General features: G+C 39.2%; 1 protein-coding gene across 15 annotated transcripts in view; it reads right to left on the bottom strand.

The window, feature by feature from the left end:
• CASK (calcium/calmodulin dependent serine protein kinase) overlaps positions 1-26,864 on the bottom strand; it is a 357,939-nt gene that overhangs the window by 180,213 nt on the left and 150,862 nt on the right. For all 15 annotated transcript variants that reach the window (XM_058713427.1, XM_058713438.1, XM_058713431.1 and 12 more), the window contains exons 4-5: positions 8,374-8,451; positions 2,769-2,841 (exon numbers count right to left, since the gene is read on the bottom strand). In XM_058713427.1, the coding sequence (XP_058569410.1) occupies positions 2,769-2,841; positions 8,374-8,451 (151 nt within the window). The remainder of the gene's footprint in view (positions 1-2,768; positions 2,842-8,373; positions 8,452-26,864) is intronic.

Below are 26,864 nucleotides of genomic sequence, written 5' to 3' on the forward strand. Positions count from 1 at the left end.
GAACTAGAAAGTCAGCTTGCTCCATGGAGGCAGTGATTCTATTTTGTTCACTGGTGTAGCTCTGGTTCCTAGAATAGTGCCTGACACACAATAGGCACTCAGTGCATATTTTGGGATGAATGTCTTAAGAAAAATCTATCCAAATTCAACATTACTAATTAGCTAAATGTGAGCATTCCATTTACCCGTACAAAATGTACAGATTTCAGGTCCTGAAATATAAAGAATATCAACATTAACATGCACTCTATGTTGAGCCCACTTGCCAACTGAACAATGGTACCTTTTCTGGTGGTCTCTCCTCACTTGCTGTTTAAGAATTACTTCTGTCTTCCCTTTCTCAGCACCTTTCTGGGTGCTTCCTCAAAATTATTTGGCATGTGCCTTAGAAATACTAAACTAATAAAATCCAATGCAAAACTAATTTTGAGCCTTTTGCTTGAAATGCCCTCTTGTTCCCATGTAACTGCCTCATGACTCAAGACCAGACTCAAACATGACCTCCTCCATGAAGTTTCTCCAACTCTTTCTTTTAATGATATTTCCCACCCACTACCTTGGACAGTAATTGTTTTGCCTGTCTGTAAACATGGCCACAAACAAGTTCTCCTATCCTTGTGCACATATGTCGCTCCTCCAACCAGAAGGTGCAATCTGTTTTTCCTCCTCTTGAATCCAGGCTAGTCTTGTAACCTACTGACTACCATAATACAGAGGACATGACACAGCACCAATTTCAGGTCTAGGCTTCAGGAGGCCTGGCAGCTTCTGTCTTTGCTTGTTTGGAGTCCTGAGACACTGTCCTGCTAGAAAGGGGGACACAAGAAAAGACAGTGACAGAGGAGAAGATGGAGGGAGACTGAGAGGGAAAAATACCCTGAATGAGAGACTACGGAGAAGACCCCACAAACCCCCAGCTGTTCTAGTTATAGTTCAGCTGCCACACCACAGAGTGAGGCCTCCGGGGGTACCAGCCATGCTGCCTCAGCCAACAGTCTGTGAAACAGAATCGAGCAGTCCCCATCAAGCTCTGCCCAGACTGCAGAACCGCGAGCAAATAAATGGCAGTTGCTGTTTGAAGCTTTGTTGTGATGCTCTGTGGCAGCTGGTTGCCTTGTCTCCCTGAGGAGACTCCCATGATACCTTTAGGGCTCCGAGCACAGTATTCTGCATGAAGTAGGCGCATGAATATTTGTTGAATAAATCAATCAGAAGGTAAATGAGAAGCTGAAGTACAATATTCAGATATAACTACTTTGGGATTTTATTTGGTTTTTGGATCGTCATATCAAATACCATGACTAATCAAACGCTGACGACACTGTCGAAAGTGTTACAGTACAGTATGTTGCCAATCATTATTTACTATATGATGTTGCTGTAATTACCTTTCAAGAACAGAATTCAAAATAAAATTGCCTCTTGAGCAAAAGTATTTTTAACGCAATGCTATTACATGAACTAAGAATCTGCTTACACATTTTAAGTTTTCAAAGTGTCATTTTTATCATACATTTTGTTATACAAGGAGTTATATTTTACTCTGTATATATGCATTTTCTTACCTTAATTAGATGTAGAAGAGTAACACAGCCCGCTACTATCATTGGCAGTTTCCCTCCTTTTACTTTTTAGATTTCTGATTTGTTTGCATAACTGAAAAATACTTTTATAAAAGTGCTATGTATCCATTGGGTTGTTCAGTATTGAGTACCGAGAATAACAATCCCATTCTCCTATCGCCACATTTGAAAAGAGTAAGATTTTGCAAGTAATGTGTGTTTTGTCCATTTCTCCAATAACTGTTTTCATTTGCTATGGTGACATTCCACTAGACTGTCTTGGAATGGCTCATGCTTTACCTCAGCTCCTAACCATGAGAATTTTCAGTTAAAATTTCCCAAACGTTATAGAAAACTTAACTAAACTCTACTTAATTTTCTTAACCATTAAAATACATTGAAATAGCCAGGCCTTTGATAATATCTTTTGAGGGAAGGAGAACACCATGTCTGTGGATGCTGTGGGTTTGAGAGAGGCCAGTACAAAAATACCAGGGCGAGAAAGTGGACAAACAGGGCCAGAGAGACCTCAGGGGCTCTTAGTGATCGAGGCCTGGGGATCAGGAGGGAGGTACTCTAGTTTCCTTTCTGGCATGCCCCCATGTGCTTCCTGACACCGTTGTGAGCCAGGGACTGACAGTTGTCATGAATTTAATACTGGGATCAAACAGGCAGAAAGATTCAATAATGGTAATATGCACATTCCTAAGGGTGCAAAACCACATTACATATATGATTATGATTTCAGACTATGTTAAAAAAAACTGCAAAAAAAAAGGTGACTATTCTATACTGCAAAACTACAAAAACGTAAGTATATGATGAACTTTTACTATAGAAACCCAATCCCAAATCCCCAAATCCCCACCTCCGCACCCCACCCCCAATAAACTTTAGGATAGGATAGTGTTTGGTTCTTACTATTTGTTGGATTTTTCATTTCTCTCTTATGCACATAATGGCAGAAGAGGATTAACAAACGTTTGGAATACGTGCACATTTTAATAAGAAGAAACTGAAATGATAAAAGTGTTCCTGTTAAGAATGAGTACGACTCTTCAAATATAAAGCAGTTAAATATATTTTTATTTGGAAGCAAAATTAACTTTAAGATGCTCTCCATAAGAATATTAAGGAAAAATTTCTGATCATTATCACTGTTACCAGTTTCTTTTTGTGCACATTATAGTGATAAAAAGGACTTACCTTCACATCCCTGTGAATTATGTTATTATCATGACAATAGCGTAGAGCTTCCAGTATCTGTCTCATGTAGTGACTGTAGAAAAACAAAAGAAATCTAAAACTGTAACAACGTTTTATTTTTAAAACTTAATATAGAGTGTCCCTAGTTTGTAACTCCCACCTTCATATTCGCTGCCCGCAGACACTGTTCCATGGAGTAGACAAGACTGGTGGGACGTGAGGCTTAATAATGTAAAAAGTTGGCAGACCCATACGTTTATAAGCTTTGTGAAGAAATTTAACTTGTTCTATAGTTTCTAAGATAACCAAGCCAAAAGAATTTCACACCGTTCATAGATGACATAGCTCTGCAAACTAAAAATTCAAGCTGAAAACATGGTGGGGAGAAAAAACAAGTCTCCAACGCTCAGTTAATTGTACTTAGTTACAGTGGATTGCTATTAAGTGAACAGTGCTGAGAGGTACACCTTGGATTCTGACTGAAGGGGTGGGAGCCTTTTATCTGCCAGCAGAGGCTGGCTCTCTGCCTTATTTCCATTTAGCTCTAAGGACAAACAAGAGGAAAGAACCTCCTTATGCGTGCGATTTCTTTTTGCAACATAATCAAGTTTTAGCTGGGGCATCTTTTAATAAAGCAGAGCTGTTTAGGGCCGAAATCCTAGGAAGTCAGACACCTCAGATGCATCGCGTGGCCAGCAGGGGTCTGCAGAGGCTCCCCGCGAGGTCCAGGTGAAAAACACAGGAGGAGTTAGCATTTTAAAGAAAGGCCTTAAACAATGCTTAACAGGGTCAACTAGCCACAGGGTGTAACCAGAGTAGAGTATTTTTCAGTATTATTTCAGAGCTTACTCTGACTCCACCCCCCACTAATTTTCCAGTTGTTTTTCTGTAATCCTGCTATTTCTCTCTTTGATCATCTTTCTCTGTATTCTACTCCCCTCTTTCTCTTTTTTCCTATTATCCGTCTTCCTTTTTCATTTTTCCCTTTTCCTTCTCAGCCAACCATGACAGAAATGCTATATAACCAACATTATTTGTACTTATTGAATTTTGCTTTCTTTCCAGATTTTATATTCCTCACACTTTAAAATAAAAACTAAATAATTTAATAGTACTTGTAAATGCCCTTGTGTGTATCCTTGTGACTCAAAAAAAATTTTTTTCTCTACTCCTGCTATACAATTAAAAGGCATTTCTATCAACTTCCCTCTTGGATATGCTACTATCAAACTCACATAAATGTCCTTCTCATTGGCATATGCATCATTTCGTGTACTACAACCGATCAAAAGTTTCCATTTTTTAAATGAAAGGTAGGAAAAGAACCTCCAGACTTCGTTCCTACACTTACTGTCTCCTCACAAGTGGGCTCTAGGCAGAGAACTTGGCTCATGCAGTCCTTAGTTGTGATGCCAATTTTTTTTACTTTGCAAATGCACACAAAGGGGTTGTGGTCATATACTCTTGGCCTGGTCCCGTGCAGCCTAGAATTAAGTTTCTGTTTAAGTTAGGGGTTCTTAGCTTGGCCCTTTCCTGCTTCAAATCAGGCTGTGAAGGATATGTGTGTGACCCTCTGTAATGGCAGACAACAAATATGAAAGCACTTTGTAAACTCTAAACCATGCTACAAAGGGTAAAGTCATTATTATTACAATATTACTAAGTTTAGTCAAAGGTTTAGGAACAGCCTATTTGTGCATCTCGATGTGAACATGAGAACAGTGGGTAAGTTTAAATCAGGTAATGTGGACATAGCTTATACCTATAGTATGGACTACTTTGGATACATAGTATTAAGATAGCCACTTATATATTTGTAGTCTAAAGAAAATTCCTATTTCAAAGCGTCATTAAAAAGAAAATCTCAATGAACGAGCATTTTTAATCTAATTATCAGAGTGCTCAATTATTTGACCCAAATATACATACATATCAGAATCTCTGGAGTGTGTTGGGGGAAGATACATTTTTTTTTCTCCCCAGATAGCACAGCTTAAAGTGATCTTTCTCCACCCTCCCAGTCAGGACTCTGGGGGGCTGTGCATGTGAATAGTGTGCAAGCAAAACAGAAAAGCAAAATCCACCCACATGTTCTAGAACTGCTGACTAAATTTTAATTAGAAAGCTTCATTTTCATGAATCATCAGGGTGGCCTATACTTTCAGAAAAATGTCGCAATAGAGAAGTTTGCCTCTATCTCCTGTACGGATCAGGAATGAGGACAATTCAGTGGAAGCAAAGAACTGGCCAGCAATCCACTCACTTCCTTTGGTGAGTGATGAAATTGGTGAAAGAAAAGAGGGGAGGAGACTCTAGGTACAGAGATTATCGCTCTTGCTAGTCAGAAGACACCTTATCTCTGAAATGCTCTTAACAGAATGTCCCTGGCTAAGGATTACCTATGGGAAACAGAATCCAGGATCTTTGAGGCATGGCTGGCTTCCTGGAGGATGTCACTGAAGCTATACAACTCCCCGGGGGCATACAATGGAGCCATCTCATAACTGCAATTCTCCCTTGTGTGTGGGATCCCACATGTAGACACCCCATCTACTCTGGGAAATTGCCCTTGAAAACCCAGACCTCTCTGGTTCAGTTGAGCCTTTTGATCACCTGTAAAATTGTAATTATTTAGTAAAGCTTGGTACTAGAGAAGAAGACTGCTCTGATTTGTAAGAGTTTGATTTGATCATCTGATCTTGTATGTTAGTGCACTTGACAACTCATCACCCCTGAAGGAACAGAGGTAATCACTAATTGGGTTGTAAGGACTGTATGCAGTTTTATTTTAGGCCATGCTTTGCTGCTTCTCTGGAAGCTCAGCCAATTGGAGAAAAACATTATCAATTTGATTACTTGGTGTCTCCGAGTCTTCCTACAGTTGTGGTCTCACTAGAATACTGATACAAGCTAAATTTCCCAACAATGAATCACAGAATCAGAGGAGGAGGGGAAGTTCAAAGTCAACTGATTGAATGTTCTACAACCAAAGGAAGGCTCTACATGCCCTTGTTATGTGGTCATGATCATCTGCAAAAGGGGACATACCTAATACTACTTTCTGAGGATGGCCTTCCCTGCCTTTTGTCATTTTTAGGAAGAATCCTTAATAAATTGTCCCAAATCTCTCTCTCTGCAATGTCACCTACTGGTTTCAATACTACTCCTTACTGGTTCATTCTGGAAAGTTCCTTCCATAAAAAAAAAAAAAAAAATTACCATTTTAACAGAAAATATAGGTAGATTTTAAAATCAACAGGCTTTCATCTTGATGTATGGAAGCATCTACCTTTACTATAAACCTTGAGATTGGGAAAGATCCCCCAAGTAATCTCACTGTATGGCATCACCTCTACATATTACTATTCTCCTTATGCTGATACCCAGGCCAGTGGCACAGACAGGCTCAAAGTTAAGGAAAAGCAATATGGATGAGTGGGGAACAGGATAAAAGTGGTACTGTTTTAACATAACCCTGACAGCATATGTGCCAGGTACCTGTGAGAAGTAAGGGAGATGATTCATTTTAAGAAATACCAAATAAAAGCTGTGCTGTCTAATTAATAGGTTTATGACCTATTGGAAATATGTATGAACCACCCCCCACCAACAATGGAGCCCCCAACCCTTAGACACTTCACTTCCTGGTTCTTGTTCCCCTCTCCTTTTTGCGGGCTTATTTTTGCAGGCTTTGCAATGAGCATGCACCAAAGAACAAAGGGAGAAGGGAATGAAACCTCTGTGTCACCTCAGGGAATGTACATTTGTTCCAGTCAGACTACTTTTTCCCCGTATATGGGCATAGGAGACTTCCGGGTAAGGCTGTAACGTCTGTAGTACTCAGCCAATGAGAAATCAGGGGAGGGACTTGCACACTAGGAGATAAATTGTCTGCTGTGATTGCCCCGGGTGTGCCTGTCCATCAGACACCCGCTCTTGCAAGAATGTTGATTAAAGCCTCACTTCACAGTGCTCCTAGGTGCTTCCCTGCATCCCTCCTTTGACTGGGTCAGTGGGTTTATTTCTCACAGTACTCCAGTGTTACTGTGGTCCAAAAGGAAAAAAAGTCATCTCCCTTCATCAAGCTTCACTGTTTTATAAAAATCCATGTTCAGAATTTTTAGTTTTCCCTATTTGATGCTGCTGTTGAAAGAGATCAATTTGGGAGAGTACAAAAGGCAAGTTGCCTCAAATTCTTGAAGAAGTAAATATAAACAACAAGATGCAAGGGTCTGAGAGTTTCATTCAGTTGGATAAAGTCGTTTACTGCTGTATGTTAAGAAAAATCAAGATGGAATTGACTATTTTGGTATTAAAGAATGCTTTTAAATTCTGAAGCACAATACAGAATAAAAAATTTTAATTGTGGTAAGAACTCAAAACTAATAGGAAAATGAGATTTACCCTTTCCCCTTCCCCCACCGCCCTGTAGAATGTGCTTTAGCGAGCACGGCACAGAAAAAAAGAGGATACCCAACCTCAGTTCTACCATGAATACATCAGGAGTTCAAAGAAGTCATTACAATTACTGTATATAAACTTTCATATGCTGCTTCTCCCTAGCTCCAGCAGCACGCAACAGCAGCTACCTCACTTGAGTATATTCTTCATCTTGTGCTATAGCTATGGCTGCTCGGTCTCCTGAGACTGGGGCCCTTGCTCCTTAGCCAGGAAGAGGCAGGGCACTGAATCTGAAGCCACTCTGAGCTGAAGGTTGTATTAGATAGTCCCTAAGCTATTGCTACCTGTATCTGTCCAAGATGCCATGGTTATATAAAGGATGATAAGAGGAAGTTATAATCATTTAATGGTAACTGTTTCTCAGATGGTAGAAAGTTTTAATAAATCCTAACTGGTTTGTGGGTTTGAATCCTTCAATATATTATGGCTGGTGACTGAGGAGACCCCATGTATTAAAAAGGCAATCCACTGAAGTGGGTATTTATGATATGATTGAATGACACCAAAGCAGAAAGCTATATTGCTCCAAATCTATAAGCAAGTGGCCCAGTGCATGGTTCCTGTGATTTTTCAACTTTACTCCTTATTTTGACTCATTAGTCCTGTACAACAACTTGACTTAGAACAATGGCCACCATTTGCTTGGGAGATCACACACTGGCCTGAAGCAAATATATCTGGCAGGAAGACTGTGCTATTATTTCTATTCCTTCCACTATTCTGTGCATTTCATCAGATTAACTGGTCACATAATAATGTGCTATCACTAAAAGGCAAAGTGAAGAACTAAGAAGGCTCAGCTGCCCAAAACAATGATCACACATAACCCCCACCCCCCCAAAGTTGATTCTTCATAGTTCTTGGAGCTACCAAATCCCTTCTTGAATAAAAGTCATCCCAAACGAGAAAGGCAACAGTACCATGTTAAACTGTAGACTCATGTTAAGAAATTCGTTGTTCAGTATTGGTCATTTCCAGTCACTATTTGGCTCCACTACTGCACACTAGAACAGACATGTTCCTTGTAGGAAAGAGTGGCAGTCTCCTCCTCATCAGTTCAAAAAGCAGGTCACTTCACGTGATTTCTCTGTCATTTCCTTCTTTTATTTCCCCTGTGACCTCTGAGTCAATACAAATTACATACCTGGCTACAGCTTCACTGTATACAAAACCAGCGTCAGCTCGCTTTACGATTTCAAAACACAGATCTGCGCCATCCATACTGTAGAGAAATGTGAGGAAAAAAAATATGTAAGAGGAAATCCCAGGAAGAAAACACTGAAAATGAATATATTGTAACTAAGTCATTAGTTGGCTTACAGCTAATGATTCTAATAAGTTATTTAAATCTCCTTTCTTTCAAGGAAAGATATATAAATTATAAAGGATATTATAACCATCTTAACACTGAAAATCTACATGGAAAGAAGTACAAAGAACAAGCAAATGGCAGCATCAAATAACACGAGGCGTAGAAAATGGACCATAAATTTCCTTTAAGTTATCACAACAAGAAGCCTAAGAAAAGGGCAATGCTGGTGGCTATGGACATATTTTTGAGTCAGTTCCAAAATTATCTATACTTAGTCATGTCACGTAATATTTTAAGAATCCAACAAGGATTCTAAAATATTTAGCTATAGTTATCACCACTAAATGGGCATTCAAACTATATACTGTAGAAGGAAAACAGTAGCTAATTCATAATTTCTTTTTGTTCACACTCCATTACCAAAGTCAATCCCTACAAACATATTCTAACACACTGATGTGTTGGTGATGGAATGTCACTCTTTTGCCCCAAACTTAAAATACTTCTTCTTTATTTCTCAGATCAGTAAGGTCTCTTGTTGTGTCAGCCACACCTCACCTCTTCTACCTGTCCTATCTGATGGCTCCTCAAGTATACATCACTCTCTAGGCAGGCTAGTCTTAATTACTATTCCCCGAACATACAGTCTTCTTTCTTTTCTTGTCACATGCTTCTGAATACACTGCTCTTCATATTCAAAACCTGCTGTAATCCAAGGCCCCATTCCAATCACACCTTTCCCAGAAAGCCCCCTAAGTGAATTACTAACCACATCAAGGCTTTCATTTGCTTAAATTCTATAACAACCCTATATGCCCATATCCTAACAGTTAGCACTTAACACACGTTTAGCATTTACATACATATACAGGACACTTTTGCCAGATTGTATCTGGTAATGAAATTATTCAAATATCAATAGCTGACATTTTCATAATGCTTCAAGGCATATGAAGTGTTTTCAAAACCAGTATTTCATTCATTCACTTATTCAAGTAGCTGAGACTCCAGTGTATTACACTGAGGAAACAGGCTTCTAGAAGGGAAACTAAAGAAACTATTCATTACTATTACTAATAATTACTAAGTAGGTATTAATAATAATGAATTATCAATACTCATATTACAATTCACCAAGCATCATGGGAAACACTCCTTGTTATATCTTCATTCTTACAATTACCCCACGAGGTCAGCATCCTTCTCATTCTCAAATAATTTGTATGAGTAGACAAGTAGGTTACAGGGACAGGATTCAAATCTGTGTCTATATTCACTGCTCTTCCCATTACCTACAGCTACACCTGCTGGGTGTACAAGGAGGAAATGCACATATTCAAGCTCAACAGTTCAACAAGATGTATAAAGCCCTAAAGAACAAGTATGTTGTTTTGTTTTGTTTTGTTTTTTGAGACAGAGACAGAGCATGAGCAGGGGAGGAGCAGAGAGAGAGGGAGACACAGAATCCAAAGCAGGCTCCAGGCTCTGAGCTATCAGATGCTGGGCTCGTGACAGCTCAGAGCCCGATGTGGGGCTCAAACTCATGGACTGCGAGATCATAACGTGAGCTGAAGTCGGACGCTTAACTGCCTAAGCCACCCAGGAGCCCCAAGAACAAGTATGTTTTATACTTTCAACATACTCCCACCCAGTACCCAGCAGAAGACTGAGCACACAGTAAATATTTAATGAATAATTGACCATATGATCTAAATCTTAGTGTGGTTTTAAGAAAAATTTTTTTAATGTTTATTTATTATTGAGAGACAGGGACAGGGCATGAGCATGGGAGGAGCAGAGAAGGGGGAGACATAGAATCTGAATCAGGCTCCAGGCTCTGAGCTGTTAGCACAGAGCCTGACGTGGGGCTCGAACTCACACACCACGAGATCATGACCTGAACAGAAGTCAGACGTTAACCAACTGAACCATCCAGGCGCCCCTCGGTGTGGTTTTGTATAAATGAAAATACTTTCACATTTATACAAGGGTTTACAACATTTGCCTAGTTTCCAGTTCACAGCTGATGAACATTTTCCAATGTCAAATAGAATTCTTCTGCACAAAATAATCTTTGTGATGGTGTAGTCTGCTCTGAAGTATGGTAGTGACCATTTTCCACCATTGGAAATAAAGCCCAAATGAACATGGTCACATGTTTGAACAGTCATGATATTCTGCTAGAGTAAAAGTCTTATAAGGAGAGTTGCACTTGTCCTAGGGGTCGGGGGGCATATACAATAAAGCTGTTGATATACTCCTGGAAAAAAATTTAACATGCTATACTGCCCTCACTAATCGTGAAGGTGTCCTTTCCTCTACCTTGCCCCCACTAGGCTGACTATTCCTTTTTGATCTTTGCCAGTCAGATAGGAGGGAAAAAAGTAAGTCATGATTGCTTCAGTTTGCATTTCCTTGATTACAAGAAAGGCTGAATATTTTTCATTTCTTTGTATTGTGGGGAGGAAAAAAAATATTATTTCTAAATGGGCTGCAATTTAAGCTGGTTGCTTGATCTAGGAGAACTAAGGGACCCCTTCCAGTGAATGAATTGAAGTTTTGTTTAGGCGGTTTCCTGTTTAATTGTGAGATGTGAGGATGAGCACTATTCAGCTCACATGAGAAAGGAGTTAGGCAAAGGAGAGCTAAATCAATCGCATCGTCAAGAAATAAGAATCTGGGAGCTTTCCTGAGAGCTGGAGGAAGACTTTTTTGGAGGGACCTGGAAGAGGGAAAACAGCAGTCTGAGGAGTAGGAGAAGGTAGTCAAGTGGTGAGAGGCCAATGCCTAACAAGGGAACCAGTCAGTGAAAAAAAAAACCTGGAAATTACCAGCATGGATCGACACATTTTTGGGGTGTTATATCTGAAATACTAGTATTTGAAATGACAGTCTCTACACATGCACATACACAGGTTATTTTCAGGTTTCTAGGCTTTCCCACTGACCTGTCTCTTCTTGTATCTGGTACCACACCATTTTTAATACTGTAATGGTGTTTTTCAATATTTTATCTTATGTTTTTTAAGTAAGCTCTACAGCCAACATGGGGCTTAAACTCATGAGATCAAGAGTTGTACACTCTACTGACTGAGGCAGCCAGGCGGCCCTCTAATAGTGTATTTTAATATTTGGAAAAATAAGTCATTTCATTATTATTCTTTGCTAATATTTTATTATGAATTTTTTTCTTCCAGCTGAACTTTAAAAATGAGTTCATCAAATGTTAAAAATTTTTTAATATTTTGCCTGAGATAGTTTTATATTTATAGATGAACTCCTAGAAATTAACATTTTTCTCATATTCTCATCTATGAACATGATATGTTCTCTATTTCTTTTCATGTCTCTAAGTCACAGTTTTAAGGTTTTCTTCATATTGGTTCCAAATATTGATTATTGGGGTTTTTTGCCCTAGGATACTTTTAGTCACTCTTATAAATGAGATCTTCTGGGCATTGTACATTTTTTATGACGATGGTTCATAACCTGGGGTAACAAACAAACTCACCTGTGTAACTTTAAATATGCATGCATGTTCCTTCAGGAGCTAGTCTGAAAGTCAGTCATCGCTGTGAAAGTAATCTTCTATTATTAAAGCTGTTTGATTAGTTATTTGTAACACTGATATTAGAGTAAAAGGCAATTCATTAATTTTAAATTTAGATATATGGAAAAATGAAAAATACTATTTATGCAAATTTTATTCATCACTGAAATTTAATATATATATTCATAATACAATCCCGATATAACAACTTTGAAAAGTTTGATGTCTCAAATCTTTGATCATCTTTATTTGATAATACTTCTAAAAACAAGTGCAAGGCTTCTTTCATTGTTTTTCTCTTGCTTCCCATCTTAGGGTGTTTCTGGGGCTGCTAAGGAGCTTCAAAAAAGCATGTTCTAAACTTCCCTGCTTGGTTCCATTCCAAGGGAGTAAAATAAGAGGGAGAAGAAACCCTGCTTTAGAAGAGTATGGGGAATGCTTCTACCCTACATGCCGAGAAAAACTATGGGAGGTTTACGTTGACTTGTGAAAGCAGTGGGATCATGAATGATCTTAGCTGTTCCTTTCATCTGTCTGAATTTTAAAAATTTTACAATAAATGTAAATTACTTACATAATTAAAAAAAATCCAAAACAAATATGCCAAACAAAATAGATCACACGTCTAGAGGCACAATGTATGGCTGACCATATGTTGTGAAGGGATCAGAATATAAGCCACCTTGGCATAGGATTATTTTGAGCTGAAGGCAATTGAAAAACACCAGACACAGGAAGAACTCTCTGATCTTGTCCATTCTGCCTGAAAATGGAGGTTTAAGTTTCCCTTTGTAAAGGCGTTCCCCTCTTATGTACTAGGAAGAGAACTACTCCTACCTGCATAACAAACCTTACTAAACAACTCTTACTTACCACACATTTCCTGGTTGCCTTGCCACCACTTACCCGAGACCCCCAAACTCCCCCCTCTTCCTTTTTCTAGTCTCTTCAGACCGTATTACTCTTTGTTAAAATGGTATATAAGCATCTGGGTCTAACCACCTCTTTTGTGGTTTTCACTTTTTTCCTGTGAGGGTGTCCCCCGACCCCAATGGTCCTGCCATGTGCATATAAAATAATCTTTATTGGGGTGCCTGGGTGGGTCAGATGATTAAGCGTCTGACTTCAGCTCAGGTCATGATCTCACAGTTCATGGGTTTGAGCTCCGCATCAGGCTCTGTGCTGACAGCTCAGAGCCTGGAGCCTGCTTCGGATTCTGTGTCTTCCTCTATGTCCTCCCCGAATCATGCTCTGTCTCTTAAAAATGAATAAATGTTAAAAAAAAAAATAATAAATCTTTTTTCCTGTTAGTCTGGTGTTGGTCAGTTTAATTCAGACCCAGTCATTTAACCTAAGAGGGTAGAGAAAAGGTTTTTTCCTCCTCTACAGTGTATTCTGTAAAAGCAGAAAAAGAGGGGGCTTGTAGGAGACTCGCAGCTGACTGTAGGAAGAAGTGCTTCTCAAATTAACTGTGGTGAAGGAGCAGTTTCCACTCCCCCCAGGTATATTATGAATCGTTATTTTTATAAAACACAAAATCACGTGCTATGATTTCACAGCAATGTCAGATTGCTCCAACAGTTTCTAAATGCTTACTCTCAATTTCTGTACTTACTTCATCACAGACTGATAACAGTTCATCACAGACTGATAACATTTGGTAGATTGGAACTCATTTGCAAACTATTCTTTGAGGAACACTGTACAGGTCAGACCAAGTCTGAATCTCTCTAACTACCATTTCCTCTGAAGGTGAGAAAAACAACTACAGAACTGGATGAAACAAAAACAAAAAAATTTTTTTAAAGCTTAAACAGTATAATGAGTGAAACACTACCTAGTGAGGATGGGGAAAGGTTTTGAGCTCAAAGAGGTGAGCGAGAGATGCTTCTGCCCTAGGGGTAGGCAGCACCCCATGAGAAGGAGGCAGCCCTGGAAGGGGCAGGGTGCATATGTGGGGAACTCTGAAGAATGGGCGAGGTGGATATTGGACTAACAGGGCCCAACTGCTCTTCCACTTGGAGATCCAAGAGCAGAGACTGAGCTACCGCAGGAGAGCCTGCCAAAGGCTAGGGACCTGAGAAAACACCCCATACTCTGGGCTGGGGTGATAAAGAGTTGTATTTTGGAAAGTGGGGTAAGGAATATATTCTGATATGTTTTATTAGCATAGAGAAATTCCAATGCCTACCACGAAGACAAAACATCCACTTAAAAATTTCAGCAAGGATCAACAATTATAAAAAGTGACACCACAAATTTGAAAAAGCAAACAGAAACTTCAGAATGAAAAAAATCCAACACCGAAAGTCAGAACTTAGGCAGATTAGATAGCTGAAGAGAAAATTAGTGAACTAGAAGATGTAGTCAGACTGAAGTATGTAGAGAAAAACATGGAAAATATGAAAGGATGAGAAAGGGTTACAGGGAGAAGGTCGGCATATATTTTTTATTGACATTTCAAAAGTGAAAAGAAAGGCGCCTGACTGGCTCAGTCAGTGAGTGACTCTTGATCCTTGGGTCGTGAGTTCAAGCCCAACGTTGGGTGTAGCGATTACTAATAGATAAAAAGTGAAAAGAAAATAGAGCAGAAACAATACTGAAAATATAATGTCTGATAATTACCCAGATATGATTAAAGATCTCAACCCACTGATTTGAGAAGTCCAATAAACACCAAGCAATAAAGAAACCTATAGCTAGACACATATCTGTGAAAACTACAGGAAACCAAAGAAAAATAGAAAACCTCAAAAACCGTGCAAGAAAAGAACAGATGATTAGAGTGACAGCTGACTTCTCAATGGCAACAGTGGAAGCCAGAATACAGAATAGAGAGCAGTGGAAAGGGATCTTAAACTAGTTGCCAACCTAAAGTTCTCTTCTCACCAAAAAACCCCATAAAGAATAAAGGTGAAAAAATGTCCTTCAGATTAGCAAAGAAACCAACAGAATTTGACAGCAGCATACCTATTCCTAAAGGAAATACACAAGAGTATTCCTTAGGTAGAAAAAAAACAAAGTGGAATGAAAACTCAGGGATGCAGTGAGGCATGAAAACATAAAATGTGGTAAATATGTACAGTAATCTAAATGAACAATGATTAAATAAAAAAATATTTTCTCACTCTTTGAGACCATATGACACAATAACTATTGAGAGATCAAGAGAGGAAGAGAGAGTGACCTTAAAAAAAAACTACACAACAATAACATATGTCAGGAGGCGTACTGTAATTTCTAGGACAACGACTAAGTCCTCTAACTTTTTTGATGTCAGGGCCCTTTTCTACTTAAAAGATGATTGGGAACCCCAAATGGATGATGTCTGTGTAGGTTTTGTCTATCAATATTTGCTGCATTAAAAATTAATGCCACCTGGATGGCTCAGCCAGTTGAGCATTGGGCTTTGGCTCAGGTCATGATCTCATGGTTCCTGAGCTTGAGCCCCACATCAGGCTTTGTGCTGACAGAAATGGAGTCTGCTTAGGATTCTCTGTCTCCCTCTCTCTCTGCCCCTCTTCCACGCATGCTCATGCTCTCTCTCTCTCTCTCTCTCACACACACACACATACACAAAAAAATAAACGTTAAAAAAATTTAAAAATTAAAATCCAGAAATGTAAAATTTAAAATTAAAATTTTTAAATTAAAAATTTTTTAATTAAAAATTTAAAAATTTAAATCCAGAAATGTAAAAAAACATGTATTTTAAAATGACAATAGGGGCGCCTGGGTGGCTCAGTCGGTTAAGCGGTCGACTTTGGCTCAGGTCATGATCTCGCGGTCCGTGAGTTTGAGCCCCGTGTCGGGCTCTGTGCTGACAGCTCAGAGCCTGGAGCCTGTTTCAGATTCTGTGTCTCTCTGACCCTCCCCCGTTCATGCTCTGTCTCTCTCTGTCTCAAAAATAAATAAACATTAAAAAAAAAATTTTTAATTACAATAAACCCATTACATGTTAATAGGAATAATATTTTTCATGAAAAATAAGTATCTATTCAAAAACAAAACAAATTTAGTGAAAAGAGTAGAACTGTTTGGTGTTTTGCAAATCGCTCTGACTTCTGGTTTAAGACAGCTAGCTGTTTCTCATATCTGCTTCTACATTCAATCTGTTATAATATGTTATTTGGTTGAAAAAAAATGAGGAAAATCTGGCCCCACAGAGATATATAATTGGAAGAAGGTATATCTTAACAGGCCTTGCAGATATTTGAGAATATTCTTCTTTGATACTGCACCCAAGACTCAAAAAGTGGTAGTTTCTTAAAGGTAAACTGCAATGTGGATTCTGAAACCATATCAATGAACTTTGGGTTATCCATTGTCTATCTTGTTCTTTGAATAGATGTTTTACCTGTGCATGACTCTGTAACATCACACATTAGTCATCTGAAAAATACTAGTCCACAGAGTTGTGCAGATTTTCTAAATACCGACACATTTGATTACACATTATCAAAAAAATCACATTTATTCATACCCCCATTGATTACATTAGAAACATCCTTTAAGTCCTGGTAAGCTATTAAGTTTATGGTGGCAGATACAAGTTTTCCAAAATTGTTATTTTCACTTGGAAGTTTGAACTGCATCATTGGTGACAACCACTGTGAGTTGTTTTCCCTTGAAGCAGCAGGGTCACTTCGTTCATTTGTGATTAAATGTCTGTCACATACCCAAGTTTGAGGAAGCATGGTTTGTCTGTTAGTCATTCTCTCAACTAGAAATGATGTTATATATGCACAAAATGCTAGGTCAGCTTACAACTGATAACACTGCACAAGTGCTTTTCTGAGAGCCATCAAAATTCTAAGGTTTATAAGCACTAAGGGTATGTTTCCTAATCATGATATAGCTATGTTAGAAATAAATTAACACAGCAAATGGGAAATCCTCAAATGCTTGCTTAGAAATTGAGAAAACCATGCTAAATAACCTATGAATCAGAAGAGGGGCGCCTGGGTGGCTCAGTCAGTTGAGCGTCCAACTCCTGATCTCAGCTCAGGTCATGATCTCACGATTTGTGGGATCGAGCCCTGCACTGGTCTCTGTGCTGAGAGCACAGAGCCTGCTTTGGATTCTCTCTCTCTCCCTCTCTCTGCGCCCCCCCCTCATGTGCATACTCACCCTCTCTCAAAATAAACAAACATTTAAAAACAAACAAACACACAAATAGATATCTAACAATAGGAGAATTGTTAAATACATTGTGGTAAATCCACAGGGCAGAGTATTATGCTGCCATTAAAATGATGCTGTAGAAGTATATTTATTGATATAGAAAGATGTTCACAATATATTAAGATGTATAAATATATATATGGGCACATATGTGTGTCTGCAGAGGCACAGAAATTTTTGGATATCAACACGCTGTTAAAGAGTGGGTATTTGAAATTTTTGTTTTCTTCTTTTTACTTTTACTTAAAAAATGAACAGGTACTACCACTTTCATCAGACTAAACATAACTCTAAATGTTAAAAGAAAAATAAAACACAAAAATACCCCTTGAGAAATGGAGCTAAAACAGTATACACAAAGCAGCCTATATCCATAAATTGTAAGTTTTTAAACTTTAAATTATTGAAACATAACAGAAATATTACAAATACTGATGTAAAATTTTAGAAGAAAAACTAAAGTGACGTTCTATCAGGAAAAAAATTTTAGAAGGACAGTAAATTAAATCCAACAAGGGTAGAAGGGAATAATAATGAACAGAAATTAATGAAGAAAAACACAACAGAGAGCAAGAAAAGCAAAAATATTTTCTTTAAAAAGATTAATAAAACTGAACTGGAAAATCCACCTCATTTGAAAACTGAACAATATGCTTTTATTATACAGATCTCAGGAAAAATCATCAGAAAATAAGGAACTATTTTAAGCTGAATAACAAAAATAACCACATCAAACTTGTAGAATGCAGGTAAAGTAGTACTTACAGGGAAATTTACTGCTGTAAATGCATATATGAGGAAAGAAGGGTGAAAATTTATGAACCCGTCATCCATCTGCATAAGCTATATAATGATCATCAAATTAAATTCAGCAAGTTAGAAGGAAATAACAAAAATTTATGAAATGGAAAACAAACATATCAGAGGGATTAGCAAAAGTTAAAAGTTTTTCCCTATGAAATGATGAATCTTTGGCAAGACTGGTTAAAAAAAAAAAAAGAGAAGACACATGTAGCAGCCAATATGAAGAATGAAAAAGGAGATACTTCATATCTTGCAGACAAGATGACACTGAACCTTTATGCCACAAATTTGAAAATCTATGAAATCGACAAATTTCCCAGAAAAATAAAATTCATCACAGTGAACACAAAAATAATTAGAAAACCTGGATAATTCTTTACTCATTGACAGAATTAAATCAGTAATTAAAAACCTTCTGGCATATAAAACTGTAGGCCTAGATGGCACTTCTGACAAGTTCTAGGGAACATTTGGAAGAGAAAATGAATAAGTAGCAGAACAGTCTCCAATTTATTTTATGAAGCTAGCTTACTTAACCTAGATACCAAAACCATTAAGGACAGCATGACAAAATTAAAGGACAGTCTCATTAACGAACATAGGTGCAAATAACCCAAACAAAGCATCAGCAAATAAAACCCAGCAATACATAAAAATTACATCAAGACCAAGTTGGATTTATCAGAGGAATACAAAATTGTTTTAACGTCTGGAACTCAATGACTAGAATTCTGAACACTGAGACAGACTAAAGAAGAAAAAATTAGGCTAATCTCAATAAATGCTAAAACCATTTAATAAAATTATGTATTTAAACTTTAGGAAACTCTTAGGTCAAGAACAAGATGAAAACATCCACTCCAAAAACTTATATTCGACACTATTCTAGAGGCCCTAGTAAGGGCAAGATAAAGAAATAAAATCAATAAGAATTGAAAAAGAAAAAACAAATTGTCATTATTTACAGATGGTATAAAGTGTATATACAGAATACCCAAAATAATCTAAGGTAAAATTATAATCAGCATTGAGCAAAATTATTCTCATAAATCAAAAGAAAATTTTTAAAAGATATTTTTTAAGAATGTAGAAATAAATCTAATATAAATGAAGAGAAAATGATCTTTTTCACAGACTGGAAGACTTAATACTATAAACAGCCAATTTTTTTAAATGAAAGCAAAAATTCAATGGAATTCCAATCAAAATCCTAGCAGGTTTTGTGGAAACTGTCAAGCAGAATCTAAAATGTAGGGGCGCCTGGGTGGCGCAGTCGGTTAAGCGTCCGACTTCAGCCAGGTCACGATCTCGCGGTCCGTGAGTTCGAGCCCCGCGTCAGGCTCTGGGCTGATGGCTCGGAGCCTGGAGCCTGTTTCCGATTCTGTGTCTCCCTCTCTCTCTGCCCCTCCCCCGTTCATGCTCTGTCTCTCTCTGTCCCAAAAATAAATTAAAAAAAATAAAAAAATAAAATAAAATAAAATGTATATGGCACTGTAAAAGGACAAGAAGATTCAAGATAATTTGGGAGAATAATAAGGTGGGAAGATTTGCTCTATTTGATTTCAAAATTTCAATAATATAAGGCTTATTACTTAAGCGTGTATGCTATTGACAACAGGACAGAATATACCAGAGAGCCCAGAAACAGATGCATACATACAGGGCTGGTTGATTTATGAGGAAGAGGGGACTACAGAGTTTTGGGCAAGGATACTCTCTTCATTTTTTTTTTTTTTTTAATTTATTTTGAGAGAGAGAGAATCCCAAGCAGGGGGGAGGGGCAGGGAAAGAAAGAATCCCAAGCAGGCTCCATACTGTCAGCCCAGAGCCTGATGTGGGTCTTGAACTCACGAACTGCGAGACCATGACCTGAGCTCAAATCAAGAGTCGGACATTAACCTACTGAGCCACCCAGGCGCCCCAAGGAGACTCTTCAAATAAGCGTGTGCTCACGTCGACCAGGAGACATGTGCGTGAACATTCATGGCAGCATTGTTCACAATAGGCACCAAGTGTCAACGAACTCAAATGTCCATCAGAATGGGTAAAGCACTGGTATAGTCAAACAACAGAATACTACACAGCAATGAAAAGAAATTAACTACAGGCACACAGAGGAATTTGGCTGAATCCTAAAGATAAAACACTAAGTGAAAGAAGCAGACAAAGCAGTACACAAACAGTGTTTCTTTTACATATGGTTCAAAAACAGGGATAATCTTATTTTGTTGTAATAAATAAAGCTAGCATTTGCTGAGTACATACTATGTGACAGGCATTTTCTAAGTGATTTCCATGCATTAATTCATTTAATGGTTGCAAGAAGTCTCTGAGATACGTGTCATTACTACCCCTATTTTAATTAATAGAAAACTGAGGAACAGGAAAGGTTAAGTAACTTGCCCAAGAGATCACACAGCTAGTAAGTGGAAGAACCATGATTCAAACTCAGGCAGTTTGACATTAGAATCCATGCACTGTCCCTGCAAAAAGGCTCAGGTTACAAAGAGGGAAACTTCAAATTCCTGTTCAAGGCTCTGAGTTATTAATGGAAAAGAAGGGATTACAGCTAAGTAGGTAAAGTCACAGTACAAGGGAGTGCTCTGTATAACAAATCCAGTTTCATGCCTGCTCCAGAATCACCCAGAGGGATCTTCAAAATGCACAGCCTCCATCCCCATTCTCTCTGATGATACATGTGTGAATGCTGCACTGTTGAGATGGTTTAAATAAATTCTCTAGATTTAATAAGTTTGCCAATAAATGTTTTAATCCTTGCATATACAAATCAATCTCTATTGATTAGGAAAAAAAACATTAATTATCCTTTATTTTCTTCTAATTCAGGGCTTTGCTTGTGCTACTGTCTTGATGTCTTCACAAATGTCCCATAACCACCACCTTTTCCCAACACTTTTGCTCTCTTTATGCCCCTGCCAGAAGTGGCCTCTTTCCACTTTTCTGCCTGTCTCCCACACTGACAGTGATGCCCTCTGTCAACTCTGTACAAGTCTGCATGTCTGCCCGCCTATTCCACCTCCCAACTGCTTCCTCCACTGATCTCTTAGGGACCTAAGGGTCTGTGCCTCTCTATGGTCATTTAGACCTACACTATCAGTATTTATTTATTTCATTGACAGGCACCTGTGTGGTCTGCCCACTTGGACTATGAGCAACTTGAGGGCATAAACAGGTCTTTCATGGTCACCATAACATACCACACATTGATGAGTATGTATAAATATTTGTTGGTGGTAAATTCGTTTCTGAGAGAGGAGTCATGTACGCATGACCTTTCTTTACCCTTCCCGTATTCTAAACTACTTCATTTTTGGGAAGGAGTTAGTTACAACAGTGCATATCAGAGTTTCAGAGGAAGGAATGGGTACATCTTTGAGGGATTCAGACAGTCTACATGAAGCAAGCAGCCTCTGAGATGGGTCCCAAAGAGTAGGGGGAAGGGGAAGACGAGAAGCAGGGTAAGAGGGTGGGGACTACAATGTAATTAGGATAGAGGGCAGCCCCTCAGGGGTGCCTGGGTAGCTCAGTGGGTTAAGTGTCCAACTATTGATTTTGGCTCAGGTCATGATCTCATGGTTTGTGAGATCGAGCCCTGTGTTGGGCTCTGTACTGACAGTACAACACCTGCTTAGGATTCATTCTCTCTCTCTCTCAAAATAAATAAATAAATAAGAAATGAGGGAAGCAGATCAAGGCATTTTTTTTTTTTTCCTGACAAGCAAACAATAGTACAGCTTGGAAATGAGTCAACATGTTAGGTGGGTTTGGAATGAACTGTGGGACTATTTAAGGGACTATAATTTGAGCTGAGCTCTCCTCTCCCACCTATGCTGTAAACTGTACACAATCAACTTCCTTCAGTATGAACTTGGACAGGGACCAGAGAAGGTTCTTACAAAGCACTGTTAAGTATGTTATGTAAGTAGATGGAAAGCTTCATCTTTTTAATGGGGAAAGGAATGGTCACTGTAACCAGAATTACTTTGCAAAGCAAATGCTGATACATTGCGAAAGACATTAAAATGATTAAGCATATTCCCACATACCTATGTACCAAATGTATTTCTTTTTGGTAACTGACCACTTCTGTCCTTGCCCATTTGTATATGAAGCTTAATATCTTCCCTTCCATCGGGGTGAGCTCTCCTTATCTATGTTCAGAATAGAAACCTTTTCTGTCAATATTCAAGCAAATTAATTTTCCATTTTTTTTCAATTTCAAATCTGTTGATGTTTTCCTTTATGAATCCCAGTCCTTTGAAGTTATAAAAGCTCTCCAAAGATCTGTTAAATAATTTTAGTTTTTGCTAGCTCTCCTACGATTTGATTTGTTTATATAAACTATTCTGTCTGTGGTTTTGTTTTTTGGAGAGGGAGTTGAATCTAAATCGACTTCTGAACTGCTAGTTTTCTCAACACTATTTAAAAAAATCCTTCTTTCCCTATTATATTGACTGCACATTAGCACGTGTCCTGCTGAAAAGACTCCTATTCAAGAGGAATGCCCGGTGCTGCCTGGCTGGCAAGCAGTGTTTCCTGTCCTGGGTCCTTCTAAGTGGATCGATGTGATGGCGAGTGTGGCTTGTGCTAGTTGTGTGGGTTGGAAAGTTTAGTAGTGCCTAAAAAGACAAATCCCACTGTGGGTGCTGCAGAGTAGGTAATGTCTGAAGGGGGTTTCTCTTGGCTCACTGAGGGAATGAATGTGCTGAGAAGGTCTTCAAAGCGAGAGTGACTAGACACAAGGAGACAGAGCAAAGGAAGGGAAAGGTTGCCAAGAGGGAAGGCAGAGCATTAATAAATCCTGCTACCTCACAACCTTGCTTGGGCCCAGCATGGTACAGATTTGAAAGCCGTTTTAGCCCACATGCCAAAGGTGGCCTCCCTTGGTTTAGGCCCAACCTGAACATTTGCAGGGCCTGAGGCAAGTGTACGAATGGAAGCCCATGGTCCCATACATCTGAATATTTAAAAGTTATATGTCTGATTTACAGACTGCTAAATATGTTCTAACCTTCTTCCCTGACAAATACATTTTCGTAAGGACCTGGAAGGTTAGGTTCTATTAGGAATTCTTGGGTTCCTCAGAATTCATCACCAGAAAACCATGGCATCTTGGGGTATCTGGCCCTTGGTATGCTTTTTCCCACTTCTAGCTCCATGTCTAATCTTACAGCTTTCTTAGGCCATGGCTGACATCCCAAGGTACAAGAGTTGCCAGTCCAAGCGCAGATTTTGCAAGCACTTTACAAGGCCACTGACTCCCCTTATAATAGTGTCATCTTCTGCCATTCCTCTACTAATTCTTGGTTTTTTTTAAAGTTTATTTATTTTGAGAGAGCGTGCGTGCACACAAACACATGGTAGGGACAGAGAGAGAGAATCCCCAGCAGGCTCTATGCTGTCAGCACGGAGCCTGACGTGGGGCTCAATCTCATGGACCGTGAGATCATGATCTGAGCCGAAACCAAGTGTTGGACGCTTAACTGACTAAGCCACCCAGGCGCCCTGATTCTTGTTTCTTAATGTGGGGTCAGTTAAGGTTCTTAGTTACAAGAAACAGAAACCAACTGTGGCTGATTTAAGCAGAAAAGGAGTTTATTAATAGGACATTGGATTGCTCACAGAATGGTAGGGAGGCCTGTAAAACCAAGACTGTGCTGCACAGTCAGAAACCAAACCCTGAACTGATCTGATGAAGGCACCACTGCAGCTGTTGTACAGCAGCTGCGGCAGCTTGACGTGCTGTCCCCATTAAGGTTAAATGTCGGAAGCCAGCCCGAGCGCCACCACTACAACTATCCCAGTATTCATCCCTGCTGCCATCTGCGAAGTGCCACATGGTCCTTGTTTTTTGTCCCTAGTTATTACACCACGGGTGGCTGTGTCGGACATATGAAACCTGTGTTATGTGCCCATATTTTACCTGCCAAGGAGAGCAAATTTCGGCATTATTAGCTTATACAGCATCAAGATGGGTGATTCCCTCAACACCCTGCTATCTGAGGGCTCAGATATCAGACAGCCAAAAACAATGAGAAATGCCCCCTACATAGGGGTTCTATTCACAAGTCTACCTTTAACTGCCCAGGGGACTTTGATCATTGTCACTTAACCTTTCTGGGTTGAAAAGGACTCCTCAGTAAAATGATGGGATTTGCCTTGTCATCTCTAAGGTGTTTTGATAATACACAGAATTCTGATTCTTTGAAAAAAGACCGGCTTGAAAGAATCTATTTCTAAAATTAAAATACAGTCTAAGATACTGTTTATTATTAAATTTTAGAAACAGTGTTGCTCTAATACCTCTCTAGATATCAAAGGTTGATTTGTCACCATTTCCAGGGCCCTAAATTTACCATCCTTTTCTTTTTGCCAGACATTTCTCCTATCCAGCTGCTCAGAAGACCAAGATCTCTTGACCCCTAATCAATATCGTTGGACAATGGTGCCTCCTAGTGGATGAAGAAACTCCACCTACAGGTGACAGCAAATGCTCCTAAAACAGGAGCAGCAGATCTCTGGATTGGTTGTTCATAGTAACATGTGTCCCTGTATGGTTTTCTGATATTCCCAGAAAAGGAAGGAAGGCAGTTGGGAGCAACAATCCCTGCTCTCTTTACTATGGAGGAACTTTAGTGTTAGCCCTCAGTGCTCTCACTAACCTTCACAGCTAAACACCCACCTCCCCAACCTCCAACATACATTCATTCATTCATGCATGCATTCATATTCCCTCTCTCTCTCTCTCTCTCTCTCTCTCTCTCTCTCTCTCTCTCTCACACACACACACACACACACACACACACACACACACACACACTCTTTCTCTTTCAGTTAAGGCTGTGAAGGAAAAAAAAAAAAAAAAAGGAGGGGAAGGGGCCTCCAGACGGAATCATAATGAATCACATCAGGGAATTTTACAACTGGAAGTTTAAAAGATTTGCTTTAGGCCAGTAACTAATGGTAGCTGGGACCAGAACTTCAGCTTCTTGATTTGTGGCTCTGTGTAACTCCATGTTTCCTGCTCACCTTTTTGAAGGAGATGGTTATACTTTTCCTTTACCCTAACATGGACTTTTGTTGAGAGCATATTCTATTACTTCAAGGGGCTTTTTTAGTTACTGTAAATCATCACGAGTGAAGGGAATCTCACTTGTGCTTTCTTTCCCAACTGACCAGGAGACAGGGTTTCACAGCACTAGGTACGAACTTTCCAAACTACTATTGCTTCGTGTTGTTAACACGAGGCCTACACAGTTCACCTGAGATATTAGTTACTGTATGGCCCCAGTAATGTCTGCACAGGGCAAAGTGTCCAAAGGTCAAGGGGACCCTGAACTCTCTTTTCCTACCCTACCCTCTCCCCACAAATCTTTTAACTTAGTCTGGGTATTAACAAAGTCTAAAAAAATAAGTATTCATGTAAATGCCTTACAGGTCATTCTTTTAAAAAAAAATTTTTTTTTAATGTTTATTTATTTATTTTTGAGAGAGAGAGAGCACAAGCTGGGTAGGGGCAGAGAGAGAGGGAGACACAGAATCTGAAGCAAGCTCCAGGCTCTGAGCTGTCAGCACACAGCCCGATGCGGAGCTCGAACTCACAAATTGTGAGATCATGACCTCAGCTGAAGCCAGACGCTTAACAGATTGAGCCACCCAGGAGCCCCATCTTACACGTCATTCTTTATCTATGGGATATATTAGTTCAGCTCGTTTAAACACATTTTGCTATAATTTTTTTAAAAACGTTTTATGTATTTTTTGAGACAGTATTGAGTGGGGGAGGGGCAGAGAGGCGGGGGACAGAGGATCTGAAGCGGGCTCTGCTCTGACAGGTTGACAGCAGTGAGCCCGACGTGGGGCTCAAACTCACAAACTGCGAGATCATGACCTGAGTCAAAACTTAACCAACTGAGCCACCCAGGCACTCCCATTTTCTTAAAGGTTCTTAGACCTCGACCTAGTCCTAACTTGTGTTTGCAGGCGAGAGCTCTCAAAGTATCCTGGCCACTCAAAACCAAGTCAATCATAATCATCGCATCAGTGTACTTTCTGTCCTGTGGAAGCTCCTATAACTCTGGTGTCGGTGAGGGTCTTCTGAAGTCTAACTCTTCTTTTGGCCTGTTCTCTCTAGAAATACAGTTCTCCCTCTTGATCCTCAGAGCCTTGTCTTCATTCAGAGGCAGGGTCCTCAGTGCAGTCCCTGCCACTCAAGGGTAAGGCTCCCAGCCTCCAGGAGGCAGCTTGCCTTCCAACAACACAGATGGGAAAATTGCACCACGTTCCTTGCAGCCATTTGTGGAATTCAAGGGATCAGGGTCATTCTTTGACAGTTCTACTTCTGACTTGTCCTCTGTTTCTGTCTCGGAGAACATCTAAAGGACTATAAATAATCATGACAGACTGTGATGTGGTTGGTCGTGGAGATGACAAAGGGGGGCTAACTTGGAAAATGATCTCACCCTGGATAACCACATCACAGATTAAAAAAAAATAATCACACAGTTAATTACTGATTTTCTGCTTTCATTTTACTGCCATGTGCACTCCGAAATCAAACTAGCTGGTATAATTCTTCCTTCTGGACAAGTTCCTAGCTAACATGAAAATGTTTACATTGGTACTTATAAAACGATAGATGTATAGATCTAAGTGAAAACAGAGGCATAAGCATAGGTATCTGCTCAAGACTGAACTGCTTCAACTCAGCAAGAAAAAATGGAGCCATGACTGGGTCCTCCTCATGAGAAGATGCCATGCACCC

Source organism: Neofelis nebulosa, chromosome X, assembly GCF_028018385.1.
Source record: "Neofelis nebulosa isolate mNeoNeb1 chromosome X, mNeoNeb1.pri, whole genome shotgun sequence".
NCBI lineage: Eukaryota > Metazoa > Chordata > Mammalia > Carnivora > Felidae > Neofelis > Neofelis nebulosa.